Raw genomic sequence first — 19,831 nt, 5'->3', positions numbered from 1 at the left:
GCTGTAGGGACCGGCGCCGTGGCACAGTGGGTTAAAGCCACGGCCTTTGTAGCACCGACATCTCACATGGGTGCAGGTTTGAGTCCTGGCTGCTCTAGTTCTAATCCAGCTCCCTGCTAATGCTCCTGGGAAGGCAGTGGAAGATGGCCCAAGTCCGTGAGCCCCTGCACCCATGTGGGAGACCTGGAGGAAGCTCCTGGCTCCTGGCTTCAGCCTGGCCCAGGTCGTTGCATCCATTTGAGGAGTGAACCAGCGGATAGAAGACCTCCATCCTGTGGAGGGGTGGAGGGGGGACCACTCGGGCTGAGCCTCAGTGATGTCCAAGGGCATGTCACAAGTTCACAGAAAATGGAATTAAAATTTAAGTGCAAAGAATGTTGGAGGGGCCCTCGTTGTGGCAAAGCAGGCTAAGCCACAGAATGCTACGCTACGCTGGCAATCCAAGTATCAGAGCACCAGTTAAAATCCCAGCGGCGCCACTTCCAACCCAGCTCCCTGCTAGTGCACTTGGGAAAGCAGTGGAAGATGGCCCAATTAACTGGACCCCTACCACCCACATGGGAGACCTGGACGGAGACCTGGGCTCCAGGGAGGCCATCTGGGGAGTGAACCAGCGGGACAAACAGGGCAAGCAAGCGCTGCCTTTCGCTCGGGCCCGGAGCAACCACAGAATGATACCGAATTCCTCTCCACTATCTGCCTTTTCCACCCACGAGGGACTCCCATCAGGCCCAGCCAGTGCCCCTCCTGCCCATACACGCCCCCATACCCAACTCCATGCTTTCACGCTGACGACAAAGAGAAGCGTGGCCTGCAACTGACGAATTCCAGTGGAGACAGCCTCCCTCCCTGTGTCACCACAGCCACACCCACCCACCAACACCTAGGGCAGCACGAAATCCCAAGGCCCAGGGTGCACGAGGGCACCCAGTGACAGCGCGGTCTGGGGGAAGCGTGACCGGCAGAGCGGAGGTGACAGGAGGGCGTGGGACAGCAGAACACACAGCTGGGAAGGACGAGTGTTCCCAAGGCAGCAGACGCAGCCCCTCTGTGGAGCTCCGAACTGGGGTCCCCAGAGCGGCCCACCCAGCGGTCCCTTACACCTGGGCTACAGAACAGGGGGCTCCGAGTCCAGCTGAGCGGTGACCCTGAAGCCTCTGTGATCTGGGCAACTGGAGCCTCCTCTCCAACCTCAGTTTCCCCATCTGTAAAGGGCACTCGGTGCAGGGCACCAGCCACGAGAGGCAGTGAATTCGCACACAGCTAGCGCTGCCCACAGCGGCCAGCCTCCCTTCCCGAGACCCTCTGGCCCCAGGGCCACTCCCCCGGAGGCCCCGCCTCCTCCAGTGCTGCTCTCTGGGCTCTGCTGATCGCTGCAACACCCAGGGCCCTGGCTCCTTCTGGGGCACTGGACCTGATGCACAGCTCAGCCGGTCGTCGGGGCTGGAGCCCCTGTGTGGAGAACTGTCCCGTACTCGGTGCTGAGCCACGTCTCCAGCCAGCAGCCATCGAATGCCAGCAGCGCCCCACACCCCCACAAAGCTGACGGGGTCCCACTCTGCCCCAATCCCACATACAAACCAGATTCTGATAACTACACCTGCTCAGGCCTGGCCACCGTGACCCTGCTTCCTGCCTCCGGCTGTCCTCTCGGCCGCCCCACCTAGGGGTCTACTGGGAATCTCAAACTTACAGAATCCACACTGAACTCTTGACTCCTGCTTCTCCTACCAGACATGATGTGTCAGCGTAATTAAGGCATCACCTAAGAGGAGGGGGGAGAGGGAAGGGAAGGGGAGAGAAGGAAGAGGAGGGAGGGAAGGAGGAAAAGGGAGGGGGAGAAAGGGAGGGGAGGGAGGGAAGGAAGGAGAGGCAGGAGGAGGGAGGGGAGAAGGAAGAGGGGAGAGAGCGGGAGGAGGAGGAAGGAAGGAGGTGAAAGGAGGGGAGGGAGGGAGGAGGCAGGGGAGGGAGAGGGAGGGGGAGGCAGGGGAGGCAGGGAAGGGAGGGGAGGGACTGTCCCAGGCCCTGCAGGATGTTTTGTAGCAGCCCTGGCCTCTCCACACCAGATGGCGGTAACACCTGCTCCTCCAGGTGCGACCATCGAGAATGGCTCCAGTCCCCGCCAGGTGTGCCAGGATGGGGAGTACAAAACTGGTTAGAGCGTTCTCAAGGCAGCAGAGCTCCTTGTGAAACAAGAAATCCATACAGATTTCTCCTCCGCTCAACACCCCCCCCCACGCCATGCCCACAGGCACCACTAGTGCCCCTCCCCCACTCACTGGAATGCAGCCACGGCAGCCTCCTAGCCAAGTCAGCCCTTAGCCTACAGCCTCTAAAAAAAAACACCTTGCTCCTTCTAGAATGTTCTTCCTAGACACTGGCATGGCTGGTTTATCCAGTGATGAAAATCTCAGCTCGACCCTCACCTTCTGTAAGAGGTCTGTCTGTAACCCCACACCTCCGTGAGCTGCCACCCTGCCCCTCACCTGCCCGTCTCTCCCACCGGACCAACACATCACATCATCAGGGCACCCATCCTGCAGCACCCAAGACAGAGGGTCTGACTCCACCTCCCACAGCTGGAACAGCAGTCTGCACAGAGGGGCTGTGATGGGGCATATCGATAACACAGTGACCTCAAACATGGTTGTGGCTGGTCCCACCCTGGTGCCAGCGTTTTGCTTGCTACAGCCCCTTAGCCTAACCTAGTGTTTCTGTACCAACCAACTGAAATCCAATACTTTAAAATTTAATTCCTGGGAGGAAGACAAATTAAGGCAACAGTGTATCAAAGTGCACCACCCCAGGAGAGGCGAGCATTCAGGAAACTGCGAGCTGTGCCCGCAGCGGAGCAGTTACTGCACTCCAGGAAGCGAGCTCCTCAGCCCTGGCAGGAGGCGCTTGAAGATCAAACAACCTTGCAAGTCACCAGCCCACGGAGATCTCTGACTTGTTCCTTTAACTGATCTCGCCTCGCCTCGCCCTCAGTCGCTGCAACTCTCCAATTCTTTGTACAAAGGAAAAAGGCTCAAGGTTCACAAGTCATAGCAAAGGGCACATCACAGCTTGCAAAAAAGCAGTCCCCCAAAGCTGCAAGGTTAATTCCAGAAACTTCCAACTGACCCAGGTTAAGATTCAGGATGCTCCCAGTGGTGGGTGTTTTGTCCGTCTTCGTCGTGATCGGAGTTGACGCTTGAGGGGAGAAAGGTCTCGGGCTGCCGGATAAGCTCCCTGCTTGTCCCGTCTTGGTGGAGGCGGGGGAGGCTGGAAGAGTATGGCACGGTTAGTGACAGATTCACCAATCGGGGCATGGGGGAAGAGCGGGGGCAGCGTGGAAGTGGATGAGGCCTCACCAGCGTGGGATTATGGTGGCTGGGGGAGGGGTGAGGGCGCCAGCCACTATTGGCAGCATCAGGCTACAACGAGCCAACGTTCAACCGTGAAAGCCACAAAGAAGACGGCCTCCCCAGTTATTCTATTACACCCAAAGCTCTAAGACCAATCGGCTAAGCTGCCAATGAAATTGGTTTGGCCCGTTCACGGGTGTAAATCTCAAAGCAAATGGCGAGGAAACCAGCCCCCACGTGGCCCAGCCTGGGAGGCAGGCTTCCCAGCGCATGGCGCCCGCGAGCGGCTCTCACAAGGCCTCCACACCTGCTGGCCAGCGACACAGCCCCTGGGGAAGTCTCCAGCTCCCATTTCAAAGGCTTCCGAGGCTGCACAGAAGCCAGACTCACTGGCAGGTGGAGGGAGGGAGGTGCTCGTCCATTTTGTTGCTCCATATTGTGTTTCCAACTTTCACAGGAAGACAGAGGACAGATGCCAGTAGCTTTCAAAAATACCTGAAAACTACCTACACCCTCCTCCTCATGAGGCCAAGGTGAGAACCAGACCGTTTGTTTCGGGAAAACAAGCAGACTGCAGAGCAGCCCCAAGTACCCGTGCAGGGACCTCCTGGTCCTGCCTGCAGGCTTGGCCCTGCCACCTGTGGGGTCTGCCCCGTTCTTGCCGATTTACAAACAGCTCCAACGAAGTGCAGCACAAATGCAAAAATGGCTGATTCTCCTCAGAGGCGCAAGGAACAGAGACGCAGACCTGGCCCACACCCACAGCAAAGAGGCAGGCACGGAGGTGGCCCCTTGGGTGGGCGCCTGCCTCCATTTCCTCCCTTGCCCAACACAGAGGCTGAGGTTGAAAGTGGAGACCAGACCTGCGGTCATCTGAGCTTTGGTGCCGAGACCTGACTACGTCATTCTCAACATAGGCTCCTGGACTGCCAGGAGCCAGACACTGGGGGCTCAAGGCCCAGCCCAGCGGCTGCCTTCCTGTGGAACCCTGGGCAAGTGACCCCTTCCTGACAGCAGGGAGGATGGGTACTGATAAGGTAACACAAACGGACACAGTGCAAGGTGCACAGGTGGCACACAGGCCTGAGCAAAGCACCTGCACCCACAGCTTGTCCCGAGGGCTCAGTGTCTCCCTCAATCGTCCACAAGGTGCCTGCCATCGAAGCAGCACGGCTGGCCCGCAGTGTCCATGGGGCCTGCCTCCAAGACCTCCCCCACACAAAAATCCACAGATGCCCAAGTCCCTTATGTAAAAGGCTATAGTATTTGCACATAGCCCATACGATCCTCCTCAGGTTCCAGGTCATCTCGATGATTTATAATAACACAACACCAATGCTGTCGGTAGACCACTTCCTTGAGGGGGTGGTAACTTAAAAAAGCCCGCACGTGGAGCTGGTGCGGGGGCGCAGCGGGTAAAGCCACCGCGTGCAATGCTGGCATCCCATGTCTGAGCACTGGTTTGGGTCCCGGGTGCTCTGCTTCCGACTCAGCTCCTTGCTGAAGCTCCTGGGAAGCAGGAGTGCACGATGCCTCAAGTCCTTGGACCCCTGCTATGTAGCTGAGAGACCCAGATGGAGTTCCAAGCTCCTGGCTTTGGTCTGGCCCAGCCCTGACCCCTTGTGGCCATTTGGGGAGTGAACAAGTGGATGGAGAGGCCAACGCTGTGGCATAGTGGGTAAAGCCACCACCTGTAGTACCAGCATCCCATATGGGTGCCAGTTCAAGTCCTGGCTGCTCCACTTCTGATCCAGCTCTCTGCTATGGCCCGGGAAAGCAGTAGAAGATGACCCAAGTGCTTGGTCCCCTGAACCCACGTTGGAGACCTGGAAGAAGCTCCTGGCTCCTGGATCCAGATGGACACAGCTCCAGCCATTGTGGCCAATTGGGGAGTGAACTGGTGGATAGAAGACCTCTCTCTCTGCCTCTCCTCTCTCTGTGTAACTCTTTCAAATAAACAAATAATTCTTAAAAAAAAAAAAAAAGTAGATGGAAGATCTCTCTTTTATTCTTTCACACAAATTAAAAAAAAAAAAAACTTAGAAAAAAAAGCCACACATATTCAGCAGAGACACAATTACTTCTCCTGAATATTTCCAAACAGTGGCTGGCTGAATCCACAGAGACCCCCCACTGCCCACACTCTCACTGGGGACTGGGGACTGGGGACAGTGTATGGTTACCACACCCAGGGGGTGGAGCTGCTAACAGCAGGTACAGGACAGAGCGGATGGATGATGGGAGATGTCCTGCACCCCCCAGGACAACCCACACAACCTGTGACATGGCCCCAGAGGTGACCGGTGCTGGGACCGAGAAAGCCACACAGCAGCCGATGGTGCAGCCGTGTCTGGGAGCCGCCTCTGGAAAGGACGGGGACAGAGAGGGTGAGAGGGTGCCACCCACTGCTCCATGCTCAGGGAGGCTCAGCAAGTGCCCGACACACACTGGAAATTATCAGGAGGGGCCGGCGCTGTGGCGTAGCTTAAGTTGCTGCCTGCAGCACCAGCTCCCTGCTAGTGGCCGGGGACGAACAGCAGAACAGGGCCCAAGTGCTTGGGCCCCTGACATCCACGTGAGAAACCTGGGAGAAGCTCCTGGCTCCTGGCTTTGGCCTGCCCCAGCGCTGGCTGTTGCGGTCATTTGGGGAGGGAACCAACGGATGGAAGATGTCTCTGTCTCTCATTCTATCTCTGCCTTTCAAGTAAATAAATAAAGCTTTTTTTAAAAAAGAAATTATTTGGAGCATGACATTTGAAACGTGTTGATGCAAATCCATCTCATTCCGAGGATGGACAGACAGCCAGGCCCAGCAGCCAGCAGGCAATAGAAGCCCTTCACTTGACAGCTAGAGTGACTGTTACCCCCCCATACTATAACCACGAGAGCCAAAGTGCTTGTTACACACACACAGCATGACCAGCAACATCTTTACTGTTGGCATTTGTAAAAGCATTCACTCCTTTATGTTCTGAAAATCCATGGCCCACAAGGATTCAAGATCAAGACCAAAGCTTTTCTGTGTTCTGTTTTGGCTTTACTAGTTCAAATTTTAAAAATTTCTTTGCTTTAGAGCAGAGACAACCCACCCACTGGTTCACTCCGGAAGGCCTGCGGCGGCCCTCCCTTGCTGGCCCGTCCGCTGTGCTCAGGTCTTTCTGACCACCTCCGTGTGCCCCCAGAGCACCAGCTAAGACAGCAGCATCCCTACCGGCGCTGCCTGAGGATCCCACGTGCATTTTCTGACAAGCAAGCATACAAAGTTAACTGAAAACTGAGGTCTCCACCCCTCCTCCGACTGGGGTCCCCCAAGCAGGAAGGAAATGGTGACAACCCAATGCGACCCTTGCTGCGTAAGCACCAGCTTCAACAATCTCCTCAACATCACGGGCCCCCCAAAACAAGCTGTGCTAAGAGCAAAATGACCAACTCAACGGAGGATGCGGGCTGGGGCAGCAGGCAGGACACTGTCGGGACGCAGCAGCCCCAGGAGAGGGCGGCCTGGGCTCCCAGCTCTGCTCCTCACGCCAGCTCCTGCTGGGCATCCTGGGAGGCAGCAGGTGTTGGCCAAGCACCTGGGTTCCTGCCATCCCTGTAAGAGACCCAGATGGAGTCTGGGCTCCTGCATCAGCCTGGCCCAGCCCCAGCTGCCCCAGGCACTGGGGAGTGAACCAGCCGCTGGAAGGTCTCTGTCAGTCTCTCCGGGTTAAAAATAAAGTGAAAATAAACAAGCAAGTAACTAGACAGATGGAGACAGACCGTTCAGTCCGATCCTATTCCAACACAAGGACGTTCTTGTCCACGCGATTCTATGCATCAGAAACCTGAAGGACCAGCCAGCAGGTGGGTTAGACCTAGCAGCTGGCCCCTCTTCCGGTGGATTTATGAGCTATTTATTGTATAATACTACATTTTGAAAGGAATATTTTATACAAAATTAAATGGAAATATGGAAGAGCTACGACGCTGGAAGGTCACGCCATCAGAATGCCGCCATCAACGGCAGAACCTGAAAGCCTGGTGCGTTCCGTCCGTGGCGCGTGGCTCAGCAGTATGCAGGCAAAGCCCAGGCCACGTCTGGAGACGCCTGTGTCTGCTGTGACGGAAGGGGAGCAAGCTGCTGGCATCTCACGGCCGGAGGCCAGAGATGCCGCGGAACTTCCTGCGGGGCACGGGATGGCCCAGGGCAGAGAACTGTCCAGCCCAGATGTCCAGGGGGCCAAGGTCAAGGCCGAGAACCACGCCTGGAAACCACTCTGGACTTCTGCAAAGCAAAGGCATTTGGAAACGTTCATTTCAATCAGGCTTTGAAACAAACGCCAATCCTTTCATAAAGCCATAAATCTCACCCAAGGAACTAATCGCCTTTGAAGTCACCGATAATTTAATCAGATTGTGGGCTTTGATGTTCGGTTCACCTTACCTACCTCTGCAAAAGCCTACCGTGGACTTCGTGCTGTTTCTGACCCTGGAATAAAATCCTAACACCGGGCCCCACCTTCCCATACACCCCAGCTCTCCGGGCGCACAGGCTGGGGCAGTTCATGGTTCGTGCCAAGTTTCCCCAACTTTTCAGACCTAAGGAACGACCTCTGTGCTAACGGGCTGCACCTTGCACAAATCCCAGAGGGGCACGCACAGCTGAACACAGCTGAGCACAGCAGCACCCGGGGGCCCGCGGGGGTTAGGAGGTGCCGGTAAATGCCGTTTTGAAGGAAACGATGGAAGAGTATCTGTAAAACAAGTTTACATTTTTCAACAATTCCAGGGTCTGCCTGTGGCATCGAGGTTAAGCCCCTGCCAGCAACCAGCACCCCGGCTGCTCCACTTCCGGATCCAGCTCCCTGCCAATGCGCCTAAGAACGCGGTGGAGGACGGCCCACGTCCTTGGGCCCCTGAACGAAGCTCCTGGCTCCTGGCTCTGGCCTGGTCCAGCCCTGACTGTAGCAGCCACCTAGAAGTCAACCAGCAGATGGCAGATCCCCCTCTTTCACTTTCTCTCTGTAACTCTGCTTTTCAAATAAGTAAGATACATCTTCAAAAAAAATTTTTTTTAATTCCTATACTATTGAAGAACCTTAAAAATCAAACCAAGATGGAGTGACCTAAGCCAATACCATTAAAAACAAGAAGTTACCTTTGCCCCAAATAAAATTAAAGTTTAAAAATTATAGCCCTAAACTTTTTCCCCCAAAGCTAAAATTAGGTGCAGCTATAAAAATAAGGGACCCTGTGCTTAGCTAGCTGCGACACTTGTGCCTGGCTGTGCTAAGACCTAACCCAGTTTGTATGCCTCCTAATACTCAAATAACGGTGTGGGAAGTGGGACGCTGCTCTCCCATCAGGGGAACGAAGGGAGCGAGACGTCGTCCCCCTCAGGGTGAACAAGATGACACTGGCAGGGAAAGGAACTGCTAAAGAAGTAAACAACAAAATGGCGACGAGGTGCATGCCTCCCATGTGATCCCGTAGCTGATTGGATAGAAGACTCATGCCCTTCACATGATCAGCTCACAGATTGGACTGCTGTGTGCGTGGACACAGCGTGGACACACTATAGTGCTTCTGATTGGTCGCTGCGGGTATATAAACCGGGGGCGCTCTCCGGACTCCCGAGTTCAGGAGGCCCGTCTGTGCAGACGCCGAATAAATCCTCTTGCTTTTGCATCAGCTGGTCTGGAGTCTGAGTCTTTGGGGTGTGCCTCTCGACGTGTTAGCATCCTCACTCCGAGGGTCTAACACTATCTACATCAACAGGTGCATCTGACGCAGGAAAGAGGAAACACCAGGGAGCCGTCTGGAACACCAGCGACCTGGCAGCGCCGAGCCCACATTCCCCCTCGGCAAGGGACCAGGGCAGAGGTCCCCGGGCCCGCACACACGGGCAGCCTCTCCTGCTGGTGCTGTGCGACCCGCAGGCCGTGGCTCACCCTCCGTGGGCTGGGAGCAGCACATGGAGAAGGAAATTCAAGAGTGGAAACACACCATGGCTCAGAAGATCGACTGCGGCCTGGGGAAGCGTTACACACGCGTGTGCATCAACAAGCACACACGACTGTGTCACAGGTCACCGCAAGGAGCCTATTTCTGTTCTCGTTCACCCCGATCCCCTCGGTTTCCCAATCTGCCTGAACCCCAGAAGTCCTGGAGCTTTCCACTGAACAGCAGACACAGGAACCAACACAGGGGAAGCCAAGAAGAACACGCAGGGCCCGCCAGGGGACCTGGCGTTATCAGCGACTTCTGTTTTGTAATTCACAATCCTTTTAGGACAAAAGCGTAGGAATTTCACAATTACAAAAGTGGACACGAAAATATTTCCCTTTCTCCCTAAATGGTAACCTATAGTGCAGCCAGGCCCATTACCACCCCCCACCCTCCAGAGGTGAATCCAGGCCCAGGACTGCTAGCTAATCCACACTGACAAATTACATAGTCACTGTGCAAGCAAGTACTGGAGCAGACATCAATTCGGTACAGGGGGCCAAGATAAAGGAGGAACCGGGAAAATCAGAGAGAATACAAACCACCTTGGCCACCAAGCCAGCAGATTCCAGGGTACTGCAGACTAAAGGCTTTTGGTAAAGCCAAATGCGCCTAGTTTTTTTTTGTTTTTGTTTTTTAAGATTTATTTATTTATTTGAAAGGCGGAGTTACAGAGACAGATCTTCCTCCCACTGGTTCTCTCCTCAAACAGCCACCAATAGCCGGGTCTAGACCAGGCCAAAGCCAGGAGCCTGGAGCTCCATCTGGGTCACACACATGGGTGGCAGGGGCCCAGCACCTGGGCCACCGTCCACTGCATCCCCAGGTCATTAGCAGGGAGCTGGACGGGAGGCGAAGCAGCCAGGACGGTAGCTCTGACGGGAGATGTAGCCGTGGCCGGCGGTGGCCTAGCCCGCTGTGCCCCAACGCCCGCCCAGTTCCCGGTATTTCAGTCTCACGACTCCGAGCTCCACAAGCCCCAAGCAGAAGGAAGTGCTGACAGTGTGACGCAGGGGCAGCGCTGGTCCCGATGCCTGCGTCATACCCGAGTGCCAGGGTTCAAGTCCCAGCTCGGACTCCTGACCCCAGTGTCCTGCTAATGCAGACACTACGAAGCAGTGGGGATGGCTCACGTGTGTGTGTGTTTTTAAAGGTTTATTTTGTGTATTTGAAAGACAGAGTTACAGAGAGAGAGAAAGAGAGAGGTCTTCCATCCGCTGGTTCATTCTGCAAATGGCCACCACAGCTGGAGCTGAGCTGATCTGGAGCCCGGAGCCAGGGGCTTCTTCCAGGTCTCCCACATGCGTGCAGGGGTCCAAGCACTTGGGCCATCCTCTTCTGCTTTCCCAGGCTCATTAGCAGGGAGCTGAAGTAGAACTGGAGCAGCCGGGACTCAACCAACAGCCATATGGGATGCCGGGGCTTTAACCTGCTGTGCCACAGCACTGGCCCCAAATCATGCGGTTTGATCCCTGCCAACCATGTGGGCTCGAATTCTGGGCTCCTGAGTTCAGTCTCAGTCCAGCCCCCACCCACGCCCCTGCCGGTGGGCACTTGGGGCATGAACCAGTGAATGAGAGCTCTCGGTCTCTCTCTTGGCCATTCAATTCACATTCATAAATAAAAAAAATTTTTTTTTTTTTAAAGACAGCATTAGGTGCTGGTGCTGTATTGTAGTAGGTGCGCATCCCATACGGACTCCAGTTCAAGTCCCTGCTGTTCTACTTCCGATCCAGCTCTCTGCTGTGGCCTGGGAAAGCAGTGGAAGATGGCCCAAGTCCTTGGGCCCCTGCACCCACATGGGAGACCCGGAAGAAGCTTCGGATCAGTTCAGCTCTGGCTACTGCAGTCATTTGGCGAATGAGCTAGTGGACAGAAAGCCTTTCTTGCTGTCTCTCCCTCTCTCTGTAACTCCACCTCTAAATACATACATTAAAAAAAAAAAAAAGGAAAGAAAAAGACAGCATTAGTTTATAAGGAGAGGCCAGTGCTGTGGCACAGCCAGTAAAGCCACCATCTGCAGCACCAACATTCCAATGGGCACCTGTCCCAGCTGCTCCACTTCCGATCCAGCTCCATGCTATGGCCTGGGAAAGCAGTGGAAGACGGTCCAAGTCCTTGGGCCCCCGCACCCCACAGGGGAGACCTGGAAGAAGCTCCTGGCTCCTGGCTTCGGATCAATGCGGTGCTGGCCGCTGCGGCCATTTGGGGAGTGAACCAGTGGATGGAAGACCTCTCTCTCTGCCTCTCTCTCAATCTCTAGAGAAAGAGATGTGGAAATGATTCACACGATCAAAGACTTCAGAACGTCAGTGGAAGGGGAGCCTCCTTGCTGCCAGTTCCATGCAGAGGTCAGTCTGGGTGTTTCCCAATACTGCAATCGTCTCTAGGCACCAAAAATAAATAAATAAATAACCCTGCTCGCCTAGAAGGAGGCCCCCTTCTCTGGGGCCTCCTCTCCCACCCTCTCGCCGGCTGAACTCCCTTCAAGCCTGACCCGGCAGCTGCTACCGCTGCTGGAAGCACTTTTCCCGGGGAATCTTCCTGGGCGCGCGACGCCCCCCTGCTCACGGTTCCACGGCTTTACCTTCAGCCAGTATCCGGCCCAGGAGTGGAAGAACCTTCTAAGATGCTTGTCCTGCCCCGGCCCCAGCGTCATGTCCCCTCTGCTCTGCTAGCGCCACCAGCAGAGGCCCCAGTGAAAGCTTTATTACAATGTCTTAGGCGACAACTGATTTCAACGTGTGCTTTCACACGGCTGCTACAGAACCCCCACTGCTGAGACTGTGTGTGTGGCTGCTGCCTCCCAGGACGTAACAACCTCCCCTGATACCATGTGGATAAAGCAGGCTTGGCTCCATTCTATCACCCCTGATGGCTCAGAGCACTGCAACCCACCCCCACATTCAACTTCTCGATCCTCTAACTGCTACTCTCGCTGCTAACACCAGAGGGCAGTATGGCGCAAAGAAAGCCCACCTGGATTCAGGATCTCAGGGTGAGGCCTTGATCGCTTCCCTTGGCAGGTGTGTGTGTATGTGTGTGTGTGTGTCTGTTTGTGAAAGAATTAACAGTTCAGGAAACATGCGACTAACACGCAATCCAGATCCCATGTCAGTCGACAAGTGTCGTAGCCTCCACCTGTCCCCGGCAACCTCGGGGCTAAAGGGTGCACAGATGTGACGAATGCCCCACGGCCTGCAGCACGGACTGCGTAGCCCCACACAGGGAAGGCGCTCCTCTTCCGCGGCTACCCAGTGGCTCTCAGCTTAGCAGAGATCCACGGACAAACCGAGCGGGGGTCACATTCTTGGAGGAGGATTTTTAAAGATTTATTTTTATTTATTGGAAAGAGTTACAGAGAGATACAGAGATGGAGAGAGGTCTTCCATACACTGGTTCACTCCCCAGATGGCCACAACGGCAGGAGCTGCACCGATCTGAAGCCAGGAGCCAGGAGCTTCTTCCAGGTCTCCCACGTGGGTGCAGGGGCCCAAGCACTTGGACCATCCTCCACTGCTTTCCCAGGCCACAGCAGAGAGCTGGATCAGAAAGCGGAGCAGCCGGGCCTCGAACCAGTGCCCATTTGGGATGCCGGCACGGCAGGTCAGGGTGTTAACTCACTGCGCCAAAGCGCCGGCCCCAGAAGATTTTTAAATCTACTGGAACCCACTCACCTCTCACCCACAAGGCCACTCAAGCGTGCAGGAATTTTGTCCCAAGTCCGACGTCATCTCTCTCTCTCCTTTTGTTACCTCCCAAGGAAGGAGGGAAGTCAACTGAACGTCCCACGCATCCTCCTGCTCCTATAAAGCGGGGTGTGTGTGTGTGTGTGTGTGTGTGTGTGTTGTGCAGTGGTTTAGCCACCGCTTGGGACACCACGTCTCTGGGTTCCAGTCCTGACCGTTTCCAACCCAGCTGCCTGTTGCTGGGTACCACGGGGAGGCAGCAAGTGCTGGTTCCAGTACTTGGGTTGCTGCTACCCTGAGTGGGAGACCCGGATGGAGCTCCAGGCTCCTGGCTGCAGCCTGGCCCAGAGTAAACCAGCAGACTGAAGATCTCCACACCTCTCTCCTTTCAAAGCGGCTCACACACCAACATGTTTACTTTACTAGCTATGTATTAGTTTCATGCTTATTAGGGGGAAAAAAGCAACGCATGAGAATCACACGCTCCGCTTAGCTTAGGACAAAGCTAACTTGCAGGCTCCATATTACCTATGTCGTGAGATATCGCGAAAGGTCACACAGCAAGGTCAGGCAACGATGACCCACTAAGTTCCTCCCCACATTAAAACGCGCATTTTCCCAGTGCACAGCTCCAGGAACTTAACCAGGCTTGTGTGACTGAGTACCAGGCTTCGTGAACTTGGCTTAACCTGCACCATGTTCTCAGAAGAAAACCAGGACTTCAAGGACTCCAGTGGGAAACAAGGGGGCGGGGCCGTCACTGTGGCACAGTCGGTTAAGCGGACCAAGTGCTGGCTCCTGGCTTCAGTCTGGCTCGGCTCTGGGTACTGCACCCATTTGGGAGGTGAAACAGTGGATGGAAGAGCTCACTGTTAACGGCCCAAGTCCCTGGGCCCCTGCACCTGCATGGGAGAACTGGAACAAGCTCCTGGCTCCTGGCTTTGGATCAGCGCAGCTCTGGCCATTGCGATCATTTGAGGAGTGAACTGGAGGAAGGAAGACCTCGCTCTGTCTCTCCCCCTCACCGTCTGTAACTCTACATCTCAAATAAACACATAAAATCTTAAAAAAAAAAAAAAAGTAGATGGAAGATCTCTTTCTCTCTGTAACTTTTAAATTTATTTTAAATATTTAAAATTTACTTTAAATAAATAAATCTTTTTAAAAAAGAAAGGAGAAACAAGGGAGCAAAGGAAGATTTTTCCAGAATTCTGTCAACACAGCCCACATCAGTCTAGAATGAAGCCCAACCTGAGCAGCTAGGCTGACGGGGTTATGAAGCAGAACAGGAGAGATCACGGCCTTATTTTGCAAAACCAAAAGCCACGCGTCCCTCTGCCCCTCTGGTCACTACGCAGGCAGGGGCAGAGCACCGCCTTCAAACAGCCCAAGAAGCAGCACGGCCAGGACGGACCGCGCGGAATTCCCCGCGTGTCATCACGGACGTCGTGGTCTCGGCTCCCGGAGCAGTTCTGATGGGGGGGGAGGGGCAGGCTCTCCGGGGCTCACAGGCTGGGCTGGGGGGGCACCTGGAAGCGTGCTTTACTCGTTCTAGGGTCCTCCCTAAGGTATTCTGACCTGAGACCTAAGCGCTGAAGATTTCCGATTTCAACGGAACAGCGTTCAGATCTGCAAAGCCGGGGCCCCCGCCAGCACAGCGAGCAGGGGCCAGGGCCCGGCAGCCAGGGTGGGGGGCTCCCACCGACCAACTGACCGACCGACCGACGGTCTCCCCGCCTTCCTTCCCCACACCGGGGTAGAAGCCCCACTGCCCCCAGAGAACACACTGAGATGCTGGTTTGGGAAAAATGAGGGCAAAACCATTTCTTTACGCAAGCAATGAAGCCATATCATTACCACGTGACCAAATTCCGAAGGGGAGGGGTCACTTCGAGTCACCATCACCGCGTGGATTCCCAGCCAACCTCTCACATCGGCTGCACTGCACCCTGCTCGGACCCACCCAGGGAGGCAGCGACACGACACGGAGCACAGCAGCCGGATCTCTGCCCGTCTGCCTCGGGCGCTGCTCGAAGACCTGTGTGTGCTGATTCATTCCATACGAGGACCTAGAGGAAGGCCTGTTTCCACGGTTACCTTCCAGATGGAGAAATCCAAGCACCGGTGGTTACGAGCCCGGCCCAGAGCCACACGGCCCGGAGTGGCAGGCTGGGGTGAGAGCAGCAGCCACGTCCTCACCACTCTGCCCCAGCCCGTCTCACGAACACAGGGCGACTGCCGGCCGCGGGATGAGCCTGCGGCCCATCTCTGCCTCTCACATCTCTGCAACACTTGAGCCGCCAGGCTTTCAACAGAGAAACTGACTTTCTATTAACATAAAATTCTTGGGAAAGAATGCTATCCTGGGGGGTCGATGTGATTAACCTGAGAAGCATGCCATTGGACCTGACCCCTGGAGGACATCCGGCCATCCCCACCAGTGCCGGAAATGACCTCCCGGGGAGCGCGTTCTCCTTACTGGGTCCCTCCCGGCAAGTACCCCACCTGGCCACTCAGTCAAACTCAGCTCCAGGGAGCAGAACCCCCGCAGGGCCCCTCTGGGGCTGAGGCGTGGCGCCGGCCTTGGGTCCATTGGGCACTGGGGTGCAAACCCCGGCCCCTGCCCCCGGGGCCCCCGCCACCCTCCTCCAGCAGGGGCTGACCTGTGCTCTTCTCCAGGAAGTCCATGGACTCCTCGCTGGCGCTGAAGTGGCTGGACGTGGCCTTCTTCTCGGGGTCCTGCTCCACGTCGGAGCCCGTGTGCACCGAGGACGTGGTGCTCAGCGGGGAGCGGGGCATGTCGGACAGGGAGATCCTGCGGCCCGAGCCGCCGCCCAGCACCGGCTTGCTGAGCAGGATCTTGGGGGAGGCCGTCATGTCGAAGTTGAGCTTCACCTTCTCCTGCTTGTCCACCTTGGCGGTGCCGGCGCTGGGGTTGCTGGGGTCCAGCAGCATCTGGTACTGGCTGTTGGGCGTGTAGGGCGTCCGGAACGGGGAGTAGTTGAAGACGCCGAACTTCCTGCGGATGTTGTCCACGTACACCTCCATCTCCTGCATGGCGCTGTTGAAGATGCTCTTCGTCTTCTTCACAGAGAAGGGGATCTCTTTGGACATGAGGTAGCAGTTATTGATGGGGACCCAGGCCCTGGAGGGCGAGAGAGACAGCGTCACTGACCGCCAGGCAGCCACGGCTGCTGCGTGCGGCCTTAATGCAACACCAGCGAGCCCAGCACACCGGCCACAGCCCTTGGTGGTGGTGGTGGTGGTGGTGGTGTTAAGATTTATTATTTATGAAAAAGGCAGAGTTAGAGAGAGAGAGAGCTCTCATCCACTGGTTCACCCCCCAAATGGACGCAGTGGCCAAGGCTGGGGCAGGTGGAGGCCGGGAGCCTGAAATCCCGCCCGGCTCTCCCACGCAGGTGCAGGGCCCAAGCACTTGGGCTGTCTTCCGCTGCTTTCCCAGGCCCATGAGCAAGGAGCTGGGCTGGAGTGGAGCTCACAGGGATGCTGCCAGGTTAACCTGCTGCACGGCCACGCGGGGCCCCGCCAGGATTCTGGACTATTTACTCCGTTTTCTGAAAACCACTCAGATTGACTGGTTTGTTAATGATCCACTGAGCTGACACATCCCGCCTTCAGGACAGAACATCAACAAAAAAACTTTCCTAAAATGGGAAAAGGCTAGAGACACTGTCATTTTAACCTGCTTTCAAAAATAAATAATTTAAAAATTTTTTTTTAAATTTTAAAAACAAGAACCCATCCTGGGATTTTGATGGCGGAGGGCAGCACACCAGCCACTGTGGCCTAGACTGCATCTCTCAAAGGAGAATTACTGGGCCGGCACCACAGTTCACTAGGCTAATCCTCTGCCTTGCGGCGCCAGCACACCAGGTTCTAGTCCCGGCCGGGGCGTCGGATTCTGTCCCAGTTGCCCCTCTTCCAGGCCAGCTCTCTGCTGGGGCCCGGGAGTGCAGTGGAGGATGGCCCAGGTGCTTGGGCCCTGCACCCCATGGGAGACCAGGAAAAGCACCTGGCTCCTGGCTCCTGCCATCGGATCAGCGCGGTGCGCCGGCCGCGGTGTCCATTGGAGGGTGAACCAATGGCAAAGGAAGACCTTTCTCTCTGTCTGTCTCTCTCACTGTCCACTCTGCCTGTCAAACAAGAAAAAAAAAAAAGAGAAAGAGAGAGAGAATCACTCCCCAGCCTCACTCGGCTCCACGTGGACAGGAAGCTTGCTTTTCTCAACGCCATTCCAAAGGGGACAAGGACGACACCCTCCAAGAGCGCATGGTACTGAACGTGTGATGTAACTCGCATGGCAAATCACCAAAAACAGCCCACCTTCGGGGGTGCCCCTTCCACCACTCATGTTCCTGCCATCAGCACCCCACACCCCAGCGTACCCCATGGAATCAAGACAGCAGAAATGCCAGTGGCCACGTCATGGGTCCAGCCGGGGATTCCACAAGGCCGTGGCAGTGGCGGCAGGGGCGAAACACGGACATCAGGACACACTGGTGACCCCTCAGGATTCCCGGTGTCCACCAGTCTGCAGCTGGGACACGGTGGGAAGGAGCTTGTCCAAAGGGGCCATCAGACGTCACACAAAGTCGAGGCAGACAAAGTCACGCAGCGTCGAGGCAGGTGTCGCTCCCCCTCTTCGTGGAGGAACGACACAGGACCCTGCGCTGTTCTTTCGTCTGCTCGGCCCTTCCCGGGTTTGCTGCTGGTTCTTCCCGGGTTGGCTACTATCCCTTCCACCTCCGTGGAAGGGCAGTTCCCCCTGGCCACATTCCCCACTTCCGCAGGGGAGCGGCACACCGCCGGCCGGGTCTCTCGGGGGCTGCACGGGTTCCCTTAGATGTTCCCCATAGATGTTCCTGGTGCATGCCGTCTCTCTCCTCCTTTATAGTCCTCCTCCGCCAATCCCAACTCGGCTGCCCACACGCCGAGTACGCTGCTCTCCAATCAGGAGCAAGTCCTACAGTTAATTGGTTGAACTGGAGGCAGCTGTGCGGAAGCTGTTTACTTCTCTCCCAGCGCCATATTGTGGGAGAGCAGATGCATAGAATAAGTCCTAATTCGAGTAACTTAGTCTAGTCCGGATTGCTCCCCACAGATCCCCCTTTCTTTTTATTTTTTAGCGTTGATACGCGCCTGTCTTCGGTGTCCCGCGGCACACACTCTGCTCTACTTGCTAGAGTTGCCACAGGCTCTTACAAGTCCTATCAGGCAAACCGAATCCGGGTCCTCTCTTCGCCATGTTGTGAGGAGGTTTTTAGGCGCTGATGCGTGCCTGTGTTCGGTGCCCTGCAGCGCATGCTCTGCTCTGCTAGAACTGCCTGCAGGTGCTTACAAAACCTATCAGGCAAACCGAATCCAAGCCTTCTCATTGCCGTATTGTGGGGGAGACTTATTAGTGTTGGTTTGTGCCTATCTTCGGTGACCTGCAGCTCATACTCTGGTCGAGCTGCTTGCTGGCGCTTACCGCCTTAAATCAGGCAGACCGAATCCAAGCTTAATATTGTTGTATTGTGGGGAAGCCTTACTGATGTTAATTCGTGCCTGTCTTCGGTGACCTGCGGCGCATAAGCTGCTAGCTGCCCGCAGGTGCTCATCGCCTCACTTGATTAGGCAGACCGAATCCAAGCTCTCACATTGCAGTGTTGTAGGGAGGCCTTTTTATTTCTCTATTTCTCTATCTCCGGGCATTCCTATTTCTCCCATTTTACTTCTATCTTCCAGCATTCCTATTTTCCTCACTTTACTTCTAAACTTCTGTTTCTCTTATCCCTGCGGCTTTCCGGCACCTCGGCCGGCGGGTTCCCGGCTCTGCGCCGCTTCAGCCCGCGCGCCTCTCTCATCTGCGCAGCTTCCCGGCTTTGCGCGGCTCGGCTTCGCGCGCTCCGCGGTCTCCACGCTTAACCCTTTCGCGTCTGAACCATGGCCTACGCCAGCCCCGTTCCCTATCTATTCACGCCCCGTGCTCTCTCTGCACGCAGCGGCTGCACGGGTTCCCTTAGATGTTCCCCATAGATGTTCCTGGTGCATGCCGTCTCTCTCCTCCTTTATAGTCCTCCTCCGCCAATCCCAACTCGGCTGCCCACACGCCGAGTACGCTGCTCTCCAATCAGGAGCAAGTCCTACAGTTAATTGGTTGAACTGGAGGCAGCTGTGCGGAAGCTGTTTACTTCTCTCCCAGCGCCATATTGTGGGAGAGCAGATGCATAGAATAAGTCTTAATTCGAGTAACTTAGTCTAGTCCGGATTGCTCCCCACAGGCAGGGACACAGCAGTGGGGGCAGAAAGCCCAGCGGGAAGCTCCCAGGGACAAAGAGGCACCGACTCAGCGCTGCCCACAGTGAGCAGCCGGAACCTGGACTCCACTGCCGAGGCCACAAGGTTTAGGAAACACGGGCTCCTGACCTGGCAAGCTGACCATCGCCCACCCGAAGCCTCAGCTGGGGACCAGCAGTGTCCCAGGTGTGGCTCAGGTTCTGGAACATCTGCATTTACATAATGAGCACTCCTGGGGGTGAAACCCAAGTCTGAACACGACACGCATCTGCACCGTGCCCACAGAAGGTGGCCGTCAACAAAATGTTATGCACCTGCGCTCTGCCGGTGACCCGTCACACGAGGTCGGGGAGGGAGCTTTCTGCTCCTGGCACCACGCTGGCCCGTGGAAGTTTCAGACTGGGGCATTTTTGATGTTCAGATTTGAGATGCTCCAGCTGTACGCTTTGCCCCAATTCCAGTACTTGACAACTAATTCCTATTTTTAAAAGAAAACCTCCAAAGAAGAAT

The 19,831-nt window shown here is 55.8% G+C and overlaps 1 protein-coding gene across 50 annotated transcripts in view; it reads right to left on the bottom strand.

Annotated features, from left to right (window-relative positions):
* The window catches only part of ZMYND8 (zinc finger MYND-type containing 8), a 106,349-nt gene that overhangs the window by 27,111 nt on the left and 59,407 nt on the right, over window positions 1-19,831 (bottom strand). For all 50 annotated transcript variants that reach the window (XM_089307870.1, XM_089307878.1, XM_089307871.1 and 47 more), the window contains 2 exons: window positions 15,685-16,166; window positions 3,124-3,264 (listed from right to left, as the gene is read on the bottom strand). In XM_089307870.1, the coding sequence (XP_089163996.1) occupies window positions 3,124-3,264; window positions 15,685-16,166 (623 nt within the window). The remainder of the gene's footprint in view (window positions 1-3,123; window positions 3,265-15,684; window positions 16,167-19,831) is intronic.

The sequence above is a fragment of the Oryctolagus cuniculus genome, chromosome 11, assembly GCF_051225735.1.
Source record: "Oryctolagus cuniculus isolate XC-2025 breed Fujian yellow rabbit chromosome 11, ASM5122573v1, whole genome shotgun sequence".
NCBI lineage: Eukaryota > Metazoa > Chordata > Mammalia > Lagomorpha > Leporidae > Oryctolagus > Oryctolagus cuniculus.
This window is presented reverse-complemented; position numbering and strand designations above follow the sequence as displayed.